Source organism: Cuculus canorus, chromosome 27, assembly GCF_017976375.1.
Source record: "Cuculus canorus isolate bCucCan1 chromosome 27, bCucCan1.pri, whole genome shotgun sequence".
Classification (NCBI taxonomy): Eukaryota; Metazoa; Chordata; class Aves; order Cuculiformes; family Cuculidae; genus Cuculus; species Cuculus canorus.
Window position 1 is genome coordinate 1,737,602 of NC_071427.1, and position 12,009 is coordinate 1,749,610.

General features: G+C 53.6%; 1 protein-coding gene across 1 annotated transcript in view; it reads right to left on the bottom strand.

Annotated features, from left to right (window-relative positions):
- Nucleotides 1-370: 370 nt before the first annotated feature.
- ADAMTS10 (ADAM metallopeptidase with thrombospondin type 1 motif 10) overlaps nt 371-12,009 on the bottom strand; it is a 68,074-nt gene continuing 56,435 nt past the window's right edge. Inside the window, exons 16-25 of the mRNA XM_009565706.2 lie at nt 10,465-10,598; nt 9,621-9,744; nt 9,010-9,090; nt 6,934-7,097; nt 6,390-6,516; nt 5,553-5,682; nt 4,746-4,950; nt 3,837-4,013; nt 2,577-2,733; nt 371-2,262 (exon numbers count right to left, since the gene is read on the bottom strand). Coding sequence (XP_009564001.2) covers nt 2,153-2,262; nt 2,577-2,733; nt 3,837-4,013; nt 4,746-4,950; nt 5,553-5,682; nt 6,390-6,516; nt 6,934-7,097; nt 9,010-9,090; nt 9,621-9,744; nt 10,465-10,598 — 1,409 coding nt within the window. The 3' untranslated portion in view covers nt 371-2,152. The remainder of the gene's footprint in view (nt 2,263-2,576; nt 2,734-3,836; nt 4,014-4,745; nt 4,951-5,552; nt 5,683-6,389; nt 6,517-6,933; nt 7,098-9,009; nt 9,091-9,620; nt 9,745-10,464; nt 10,599-12,009) is intronic.

Consider the following 12,009-nt stretch of genomic DNA (forward strand, 5'->3'; position numbering starts at 1 on the left):
GCAGCTCCCTGAAAGGAGGTTGCAGTGAAACAGGTATTGGTCTCTTCTCTGAAGAAAGAAGTGATAGGACAAGAGGAAAAGTCCTCAAGTTGCACCAGGGGAGGTTCAGATTGGACATTAGGAAATTTTTTTCCCTGAAAGGGTTTTCGGGCGCTGGCAGAGGCTCCCAGAGAGGTGGTGGAGTCCCCATCCCTGGAGGGATTTGAAAGATGGGCAGACGAGGTGCTCAGGGATCTGGTTTAGTGGTGGACAGTTTGGTTTGACGATCTCAAAGGTCCTTTCCAACCTAAGGATTCTGTGTTTCAGCATGAGCACGAGGAGCGTTGTGGGGCTGCCCAGAGCCTAGACTTGCTGCTCGAGAAACACGGCTGAGACCAGAAGCTGCGCCCAGGCTCGTAGCTACTCCTTTATTATAAATCATGCCGTTACGTCGCTCCTCCTCAGAGTTAGTACGTTAAACATTTTTCATTATATATATATCTCTATATAAAAAGGTGAAAACACCCCCTCCCTTAACCAAAAATGTCAGAACGGAGCATGGCACCAGGAAGGAAGACAAATGAAACCCGCTCGACAGCCAAAAGGGATTTGCTGAGCACCAGAAAAGCTGCGATCGGCTGATCAGCGGGTAAAAAAATACAGATGGTAGAAGAGCACATGAGGGCTGGCAGGGCAGAGAGGTTTGCTCTGGAGGAAGAGGGCTGTCCACCTGCCCACACCGGATGGAGGAGCCCCAAGTGGAACAGAAAATGGCTTTGGACAAGATTTCTCATCTTTGTGATGCAAAAAGGCCTGAAAATAATAATGATGGCAATAATGATATAAAAAAGATCATGCTTTGTGGATTGGATATTCAGGTCTCCTCTGCAGGCTGTGGTGGCCCATGGAGAAGATATGTGATGGCCCAGATTTGGCCAGGAGATGACCTGGAGGAGTTTCAAACCTGCTCTTTTCCCATCACTGGAGGACTCCTGAGGGCAGAGGAGCCGGTGGCACTGAGGCCGGCACCTGAGGCCACAGCAGCATGCGGTGAGGCTGCCTTTGGAGGCAAAGCACCTTTTGGAGGCAAAGCACCTTTTGGAGGCAAAGCACCTTCGGAAGTAAAGCACCTTTGGAGGTTAAGCAGCTGCGGAGGCTGTGGTATTCACTGGGCAGGGGCCGTGCCAGGACCATGCAAACTGGTCCCGAGTCACAACTTGGCAAAGAGGACACTGTGACCAAGACAGTTCTCATCCCACATCCTCCTCTGCTTGGCTTCCTGCAGCCTGACACGCCCTTGATGCCCATCAAGTGACTGCAACCCCGAGCACACCTCGGCCCTGACCTCAGCTTGTGCTTTGAGGCGTCTCTGGAGTAAAAAAAGGTCATGATGATGACAAAGGCTTTAAGGAAAAATTGGAAAACATCTCCATCAAAGTAGGTTGATTATGAGAGATTGAATAAACACCCCCCTCCCAGTGAAGCACTGAGTGACCTGCTCTCTGTCCCCTGCTGCGTGTCCCAAGGCGACAGGATACAAGCCAAGAAGACAACGTTCCTGCTCCAACCCCATTCCCCACAGCAGTTCATCTTCATCCCTCGCCCAGAAGCCACAAGCATCACCCAAAAGCCACCTGAAACCTCCTCCCTGTCTCCCCTGGGATCCCCAAGTGAGAGGCAGCAGCTCTGTCTCGCCAGCGATGCCATATGGACCACGGTGCCCCACGATGCCCTTGGACACGGGTGCGGAACAGGATGAGGCAGAAGCCGGGCGAGTGGCGTTGCTCCGGTGGCTGTCTCGGCGTCTGCAGGACCTGGGTCCGCTACTAATAAATAACAACATCAGAATTTCAAGTAATGTCCCTGCTTCCGCGCTCTGCCCAGCTTCTCCCTCTCCCACCATGCGTCGGCCAACTCATGTCGCACTGGGCCGTGCTGGCGTCCGCAGCGGCTTGCACTGGTTTAACTGGGAACATGCCATTGTGAAGCTCAGGGGCGAAGGGTGCATGTCTTTGGGGGACGGATTTGGGTGACGCCGGCTCCCACTGGAAGCATGAGTAGTGTCTGTGGTGGACCCAGGGGACGTTCCCAGGTTGGAGAGGAAGGGTGCAGCTCCGGGGCCCTCCGGCATAGCTTTTGCCTTCCAGTTTCTCACGGGGGTCACGCTGTGTTCCTAGTGCCCCTGGCATGTTTTACAGCACATCTGTCGGAAGTAGGTCCGGCTGCAGAACTTGAACTTCAGGACGAGTGGGCAGTAGGCCACCTTGTTGACATCCTTGCACTCTAGATGGGTGACAGAGGGAAGCAGGGTTAAATTTGCTTCGGGAATGAGGAGCCGCAGTGGAGACTTCTAACTAGTGCTATGCAAGCTCCTTCTGCACCCTGATGCCCGGCTCCTGGAAGCAGCAAGGTGCAGCCGTGCTGAAGAACCTACTGAGAACCTCAGTACTGAGACCCTCACTACTGAGAACTTCACTCCTGAAAGCCTCTCTTTGCAAGGGTGCAGTTACTCCAATTATCAGGGTCACAGTACACAATTTGGCCCCGAGGCTGCCAGTCCTCCACATTTCCCTCCCGAGTCCCTCCAACTCCCTCACCTTCAGGGTTGTCTGTAGGTCCTGATTCACACTTGGTCTCGCACTGCTGCATGCCGGCTGGCTGGAGGGTCTCCATGCAGTCGCTGGACGGCTGCCCGGTGTGAGCCAGGCACTGGACGGATCTTCTTTGCTGGCCAAGGCCACACTGCGCAGAGCACTGCCAGGAAACAACATGGAGCTGCAGTGGCCACCACAGCTTTAAAGATCATAGAATGGTTTGGGTTGGAAGGGAACTCAAAGATCACCCAGTTCCAACTCCCTGCTATGGACACCTCCCACTGGATCAGGGGCTCCAAGCCCCATCCAACCTGGCCTGGAACCCCTCCAGGGATGGGGCAGCCACCACTGCTCTGGGTAACCTATTCCAGGGCCTCCCCACCCTCACAGCAAAACATTTCTCCCTAAGATCTCATCTCAATCTCCCCTCTTGCAGCTGAAAACCATCTTCCACATCCTATCCCTGCCCTCCTGATCCAGAGGCCCTCCCCAGCTTTCGTGCAGCCCCTTTCAGTCCTGGAAGCTGCTCTAAGGTCTCCCCGGAGCCTTCTTTTCTCCAGACTGAACAACCCCAATTCTCTCAGCCTGATGGGTGGTGCTTCAGCCTTTGGATCATCTCCGTGGCCTCCTCTGACTCAGCTGAACGATTCCATGTCTGAGGGCACTGCCAGGTCTTGTGAGGTGCAAAGAGTGCTGGATGCAGTTGTCCCTTCCCTCACCAGCTGCTGCAGGGACCTCACCGGCACAGCTGAGCGCTGCAACCCTACTTCTCTAAAAGTTCAGTTTGAACCTCCAGAACTCAATAAAAGATCTCTCCATCCAGTCCTAAACCACTGGCCTTTCCCAGGACTCTCACACCCTGATGTCACCCTGCGTGTCGAAGGGTGGTAGAGGGAAGGGAGGACTGTCAGCATCAATGTGCTGCAGCTCCCAGTAACCCACCACTGCAGCCCACTCGTCCCACTGCACTACTCCTCACCCTCACTGTCCTGCTGCCCCCTTAGATGACCATGGAGGCCCTCCAACAACTTCTGTGGAGCCCCACTAGGCCTGGGAGACTCCCTGGGTCAATTGTGCACTTGGGCCGCCACCACAATGTCCTCCCAAGCCAAGAACACTGCTATGGAGTCCTGCATTCCTCCAGACAGTTGTGGTGGCCACATCGGGTTCTGCTGACAGGTAAAAGCCTCGTGTGCACTAGGATTTGAGGGGCTGGAGAGGGAGAGTCTTCTTCAATAACCCCATGGTAAGGATTGTCCCTACCTCTCCCCACTCTCCAGTCACCCAGCGCGGCGGTGGGCAGCGCCGCAGGTTGCACCTCATGCTCGTTGGGGGCTTGGAGCCCTCGGAGCACTGAGAGGTGGGTAGAGTTGCACTGTGGTCACCGCTCTTGCAGAGGACAATGCGGTGGCGGAAACCTGGTCCGCAGCTTGGGGTGCACTGCAAAGAGAAGACACACGTGATCAGGATTTATGGCAAAAAGCAGAGAGGGGGAGCACCGGTGGGGAGAGCCTTGCCTGTCCCCTTGCTTGTCTGCTATGCTACAAGAACATTTCATAGAATCATAGAATGGTTTGGGTTGGAAGGGTCCTCAAAGCCCATCCAGTTCCAACCCTTTGCCATGGGCAGGGACACCTCCCACTGGATCAGGGGCTCCAAGCCCCATCCAACCTGGCCTTGAACACCTCCAGGGATGGGGCAGCCACCACTGCTCTGGGCAACCTGGGCCAGGGCCTCCACACCCTCATCATGAAGATTTTCTTCCTAATGTCTAATCTAAATCTTCCCCCTTCCAATTTAAAGCCATTCCCCCTCATCCTATCACTCCAGACCCTTGTAAAAAGCCCCTCCTCCAATTTTCTGGAGTCCCTTTCAGCACAGGAAGCTGCTCTAAGGTCTCTCTGCAGTCTTCTTTTCTCCAGGCTGAACAACCCCAACTCTCTCAGCCTGTCCTCATAGCAGAGGTGCTCCAGTCCTCAGATCATCTTTGTGTCCTCCTCTGGACCCTCTCCAACAGTTCCCTATCCTTTTTATTCTGGGGGTTCCAGAACTGGAGACAGAGCTCCAGGTGAGGTCTCCAAGGCCAGCAGCCATCACTGATGCTCTGGCCTGGAGATTGACATTGTCCTCCTAAGGACCAGTGCCATTAGAAGGCTGATGTTAAACACTTACTTCAGACCAGTCCAGGGCAACCCACTCTGGAGGGCATGTCTGATTATTGCAAGGCTCAAGCATTTTTGGCCGTGGTTGAGTGCAAGAAGCATCATCCAAGGTCTTTTCCTCAGTGGCAGAGATCTTACGCTTGCAGAAGACACTGCGTGTACGGACACCTTCGTTGCAACTTCGGCTGCATTCAGACCAGTTCCCAATCACCCAGCTGGGGAGAGGTAAAACAGAAAAGCTCGGGAGAGGTAAAACAGCAAAGCTTGTGAGAGGCACTCTAGTCCTTGCTCGTCACCACACACAGCCCTGTACTCTGGTCACAGCCTCCCCAGCAGCGCTGGTTGAACCACAGAGTTCCTCTGCATCTCCCTTTCCCCTTCAAGATGGGAGGGACTGGGACAATTCTGAGGGACTGCACTGAGCAGCTGCTCTTCATCAGACGAGGAGAACTCATATCTGCACGTAGCACAGCAGCACAGGGAGGAGGTGACGCTACAGAGACCACCCTCGGCCAATGGACCATGTGCTTGGACATCTCTCACTGAGCAAGGCATGGTGCAACCTCGTGCACAGGACACTGCAGTGGAGACAGGTTCCTGCACTTGGGTTGGGCAGGTTGCACGTTGTATTGTGGACACAGAGGAGAAAAAATACTCCCTCCTCCCAGCAGAGCTGCTCCAACCAGGTAGTGTCACCCCATGGCACTGTGGCAGGGGACTCTGCTTTGGGAATGGCAGAAAGGGGAGAATTTCACCCTCCTCCACAGTGGCTCTTCCACTTATGCTCCCTCAATCGGCTCCAAGTCTTGGTACTCACGCCGGGGGACACGGTTCGGTATTGCATGACCTCTGCCGCTCTGGCATTTTGGTTTCAGGGCTACAGAAATGGTTGAGGACAGTTGAGCCATCGGAAAGCTTCTTGCAGAACACAGATTGGATCTGGCTGCCTGCCGAGAAAAAGAGGGAATGGGGAAAGAGAGGAATACGCTGAGGCTGGTACTGAGCTGGGTTACAGGTATGAGCCCCACAGCTCTGCTCCCACGCGGGCAAAGTGACAGGTCACTGCACCTCATCAAGCCTGAACCTACTTGTCTATTCATAACCCAGGTCTCCTTTGTCTCTAACAGCTCCATTAAAGAAAGGAATGGCGTGAAGGCCCACGGGAGCGTGTCCAGAGGAGGACAATGAGGTTGGGGAAGGGTCTGGAGAACAAGTCTTAGGAGGAGCAGCTGAGGGACTTGGGATTGTTTAGTGTGAAGAAGAAAAGGCTGAGGGGAAACCTTATGACTCTTTATAACTCCCTAAAAGGAGGTTGTAGCGAGGTGGGTGTTTGTGTCTTCCCCCAAGTGACAAGGGCTAGGATGAGGTGGCCTCAAGTTGTGCCAGGGGAGGCCTAGATTGGATATTGGGAAAAATTAGGGAAGTTTAGAATGGTGAGAAGGTCTTAATGCCCCAGGGAGCAGGAATGGCCTGCCCACAAGATCATGCTGACTGGCATCACAGTGCATGTGTCTGAGCACAAAGTGGGGATCTGTAGAAACCTGAGAGCTCCTCTAGATCTGAGCAGATGCCAATGGCCATGCACTGTCTGTGGGAATCACGGGAGCGCAGACACGTGTGTGTGTGTCCCAGCCGAAATAGAGTCAAACCTCACCCCCTGCACACAGCACCGAGCATTTGGTCCACGGGGTGTAGTGCCAGGAATACTGGTTCGAGGCATCCCTGCCAATGGGTGCATTGAACTTGTACCGGATCCCTTGCAGCTCTGTCCGCACAAGGACCTGTGGAGAAAAGCACCACCGAGACATCAGTGCCACCAAAGTCCACCATGGTTGTGACCATCCAGATGGCATCCCATGACCTCAGCGTACTCTCTAAAGTCCAGGGCAGCTGAAATCTCCCCCTCTTCCCTTTTCAGTCCCTTCCAGTGTTGACATAGCAGCCACCAGTGATGACAGTGGTGGAGCCACGAAGGAGACACAATCAGAGAACAAGCTGTCATGCTCTTGAGGATTGAATAGTTCCAAAGCCTAAGTAGGTTAGGGAGGAAGACCCTCCCTCTCCAAATTTAGCCCAATTTAGCTTTGATTTCTGTGGCCCTTTAATCCAGACAGCAAGGAGCTCATTAACTCCAATTGCCATGTCATCATGGCAAAGTCTCTAAAGAGGTGAGGGTATGAAGGAACGGTGTTACCAACCATGACAAAGAGGGTGATGTTGGTAGGTCCCAAGGCCTCTAGAGACTCGGGCTCCTCGGGGGATCTCCTGTAGTGGAAAGTGGTGCCTGCGATGTCAAAGCGCCGCGGGGGGTCTATGGAGAGCTTCCCGTTGATGAAATACTCGCCGTTCTCCCCTCTCAGTGCTGCGAGGACAGAGGAGCAAGGGTTAGGAGAAAGGCTGAATGCACCCCCATCCAGCTTTGACTGGGTGCTTCTCATCTGCCAGGCTCAGAGCACTGCTAAAGCAGAGGGTAAATATCATCAGCCTCATTTTCCAGGGAGGGAATCGGTGGGACAACTGAAGTAGGTGCCTGGGTCAGTCACACAGAGTCACTAGTGGAGGTGGGACTCGCCCCCATCATCTCTCTCAGCCTGCCCAACCACCTCACTGCGGAAGAGCGATGCGACAGGGAGCTCAACCTGGAGCCTGGGGGAGGTGATGGGGACATCGGTCAGTGTGACAACCTGTAGCCATGAAGCCAGGCTCCAATCCAGCTGCAAACTGGGGCTTGGCTGCTGGGAGGAGGCTGTCCCCAGGAGCCGGGCTGTGCTTGCCCAAGCGAGTCGCTAGAGGGGGATCGGCTCTCTTGCTCCCCTTCTCTTTCCCACGCTCTCCCTTCCTTCCTTGCTCGCTGTGGTCACTCCTGCCCTCACTGCTGACCACAACCTCATTGCCATGATCTTCTGGGGTGGGGAGGATGTTTCGTACTGATGAGGATGGAGGATGCTCCCTCTGCTCCTGAGACTGAAAATGCCGACAAATAAACTCTCCAAGACTTGTTTTGGAGTTTTAGAAGGTGAGCATCCCTTTTCAGGGCTGGGCAACATGAGGCAGTGATCACAGATCGTGTGCAGTGAGATGAGCTGGGACAGAAGAGATTTCCCACTTACATGCAGATGTATAAACTTTCCCAGAAATCTTATGCATATTCTATTACTTTCCAAGGTCTAATTTTATTGTTATAAAACTCTGCAACAGTCAAATCTCTGCTCACTTGGAGCTGGCTCCAGCTCTGCCTGACCTTGCCTTTAAGATAAGACAAAAACTCCAAACAGAAGGGATCACAGAAGAGGAGACATCTGTTCAACACAGATCACACAAGACGTTATCACCTTGAAAGAATGAACAGTATCTGGAAAAAACACGGTTTTAGAAGAAAACGTGGTCTTGGACATTCTGTCTAACTTTCACAGAACACAGTTACTTAGATGAAACTTTAGCTTAAATCAAAATATTCCAATTTTTGTAATAGTAACTACTTGTTGTATCACTCCCACTGGGATGCAGGGACAGATCCTGGAGTGTGAGAGCCTGGTGGCAGCAGTAGGAGGTGATACAAGCTTGTGCTGTGTCTCCAGTGCACTAAAAATGCCATCTGGATGGACATGAGGAGTCCCCTGTTTCTGTGAGCCATGCAGGGAGAGATGGCAGCATCTCCAAACCCGGCAAAGGCAGCTGGCCTGGAGCGATGCTGCCAGGAGAGCCCCGCGGAGGCATCCCACTGGTGCTGGCATCCAGGCTCCTGCTCCTGGAGAGCCGCTGCACCCGGCAGCGAGTGAGCAGCCGTACCCACCCCTCTGTGCTCACTGTCCATCGCTTGGAGGACAGAAAGAGAAGACAAGGAGAAAAAAAAAGCCCATTGTTAAAATGAGCCAGAGTCTAGCTGCAAAATTAAGCCTAAGGAAAACGCGAGTAGGTCTGATTTTAGTCCCCAGCCCAACAATCTGATCGAGGGGGGGATGCCAAGGAGCCACAGGCAGCGCCAGGAATGGCAGAGTGTGGGGTTTGCTTGGGGTTACGCTGCTGACCAGCGAGTGCAGGACGGAGACAGCACAGGGACGGTGTGGACCACACTGATATGGGACACGCTGCCCCGCCCCGATGCCTTCCTTTCTTCCTTTGCCTCCAGACTCCAAGGTGGGACCCACAACCCCATCCTGCGCCGCAGGGGGAGGTTCTCCTTGCTGGGCCTTTCTCACCCCATTTTTACCACAGGGAAACAGGAGACCAAGGAGTGTCTGGCTGGGATTTCAGTATCCCCAGCCCCAGCTCACCTAGGTAGTTGATGGAGAGGTTCAGCTCACGGATGTCGATGTGGACGGAGCCCTTGGGAATCTGGATCACCTCCTCATAACCTGTGAGAGAATCAGGGGCTGGTGAGCAGTGATGCTCAGCCTTCTAGGCTGGAGCCAGCCCTGCCCTGGGCTGGATGGGAGCGTGTGCCACCTCGTTAGCCAAGGGTTAAACGCTAAACGAGATGCTGGCAGAGCTGAGGTGTTTGTCCAGCCACCCATGGCAATTAAACAGGAAAAGCACTCTCCAGGACAGTGGCTTGCTGGCTTTGCAGTGTGGGCACTCGTGGTTGGACCAACCACGCTGTGGAGCTGGGATCTCCATGGGCTTCCCCACAGCCTGGCTTGAAGGCAGTGTGAGCTGGGGAGGAGAGAAGGACCTTGGCACTCTGTGTCAGGGACTTGAGTGCGAGCGGTGGCCAGGACATGGCTTGGTCCATGAACAGGAGCGATTTGCTCCGTGTGTGCAGACTGGTCCTACCATCCGAGATATGGCTCTGCCTGTCCTGAATGTTCCCAGGAGTAGGCAAAGTTGAGGAGGGACCTGAGGACAGGTGATGCTGGCTGTGCTGGCCAGGCCACTTGCTCCATACCTCCCTCCGGCAAGGACTGGTTGAAGATGCCCTCAATGGTCTCACAGGAGCTGCCATCTCCCCCACACACGCGACACTTGTCCTCCTTTGAGTCAGAGCCCAGGACACGGTCACAGCCCACATGCTGGAGGAAGGAGGAGCAGGAAATTAACCATTCTGGTGAGATTCTCCCCACATCTGACCTACAGCGCTGCAGGAAACCCATCAGGACGGCACTGAGGGACCTCTCTCCAAGGCTGGGGACGGTGCAGGCAGGAAACCTGTGACTGTGGGATAAGGCAGAGGTTGGGATGCTGGTGGTGAGCTGGTGGAGCTGCGGCAACCCAAGGAGAGCCGAGTCCCTGCAGCACCAGCATCGCGGTGGACAGCCCACGTGAAGCCTCTGGCTCTGCCTGCTGCCACAGTACGTGGGCCAGAAAACGGGTCACAGCACGTTGTGACCACCTATGGTGCAGTCCCCCTTTTGTTCCACAGTATATTCAGCCCCACCAAGACAAAACGATCCCAGAGACAAAGGAAGGGAGGCAGACAGAGAGGGAGCCTGTCTGCCGGGAGATGTTTGTCACTCCCACAACTCTTTCTTATAATTTAACTTTTATAGCCCTCCAGATTCCATTTCAAGGGAAACATAAGTGCCTGAGGCAACATGGGCTGTAAATGCAGAGATCCATCACTAATGCAGGCCACCACACACCCAGAGCATGGAGAATGGATGGGCGCAAGCCCAGAACTGGGAGAGCTTCTGGTCCCACGGGTGAAGCCCATGGGATGCCCGAGTCCATGCGGGCAGGTGGAGGGCAGCGTTCCCTCCCCATCCCGAGCCTGTCCCAGACCCCGGCAGCACCTTGCACTCCCCGTTGACGCAGATGTCATTGGAGTCCTGCCGGCATGGTGTCCCATCCACCACGGCCGCGGCTCGTTCTGTGTAGAAGTTGAAACCCTCGGCCAGGCAGTTGAGGGAGCAGGCTTTCACACCACCTGGGAAGAAAGCAGGTGTTCAAATGATGCTGCCAAGGAGAGTGATACTGAAAATGCTGGCAAATAAACTCTCTAAGACTCGTTTTTGAGTTTCAGAAAGCGAGCATCCTTTCTCAGGCCTGGGCTCCATTGAGTGTGTGCAGCGAGGCAAGAGCTGGGACAGAAGAGATTTCCCACTTACATCCATGTATATAATTTTTTTGCAGAAATCTTATGCATAGTCTATTACTTTCCAAGGTCTAATTTTATCGTTATAAAACTTTGCAACAGTTAAATCTCTGCTAATTGGCTCCAATTCTGCCTGAGCTTGCATTAGAGATGGAGAAACACTGCAAACAGAGGGGATTACCGGAGGCACATCTGTTCATCACAGATCAAACTGAACACAAGATCTTATCATCTTCGAATAACGATTAGTATCTGGGAAAACACTGCTTGAAAGCAACCATGCTCTAAGAGGGACAGCGTGTCTAACTTTCAAAGAACACAATTACTTAGATGAAACTTGACTTTATTTTAGCTTAAATCAAAGATATTCTACTCTTTTGTAATAGGAATTATTTCTTGGATCGAGAGGAAAGGTGCGGAGAGCCAGACCTGGATAAAGGTTGCTTTACCCCCAACCCTCCCACGCCTCCATCCAGCACCTGGATGCAGAGCTCCAGGTGCCCAGGAGGATGTCCCCAGTGAGCAGAGGGACTCAGGCACCCTCCTTAATTATCAGTTCTGAGTCATGACCCTCGAACCGGCCACCGACACATGGTGAGACACTGTCCCTTCTACACAGCCTGGCAAACGCAGGCTGTATGTGACAGGGAAGGAGACAACCTGACTTGTTCTTATTTGGTATTGGTCACTCCTGGCTCTTCTGGCACTTTAAAAGGATTGTTGATGCCCTTGTACCCATTTTACAGCCAGGGAAACTGAGGCAGAAGCTCTTAAGTGACTTGACCAGGGTTTTTCAGCTACTAGACCAGTTACTAGACTAGAGCAACCGTTTCTCTCTGTTCAAGGTCAGTGGGTACTTCATGGCAAAGACAACAACAGCAGCGTGAAGATGAAAGGGGAAAAATGCTCAAGTTCTGGCTAAAATACCTGCTTGTCAATGTCCCTTCCAAAGGGACTGTCTAAGAAAGAGGCTGGATGCCTGGATATCATCTTATGGAGCAGGACGTGGGTCTGGTTGTGGAAGGAGACACCTGAGCAGAGCAGTTTCCTGCCTCCTGTCATCAGAATGTGGGTGGAGATCGTGTTGCTGCCTTTACTGAACACCACGAGGAGCCTCAACAGCTTGCACGACCCTGGCACAAAGATGCATGCCGGAACGGTGGGCTCCCGCAGGCACCGGCAACGGCGTGAGCCGTGCACCAGAGCTGGGAAACACCGAGGTTGGGAGCGAAACCTGCAAAAG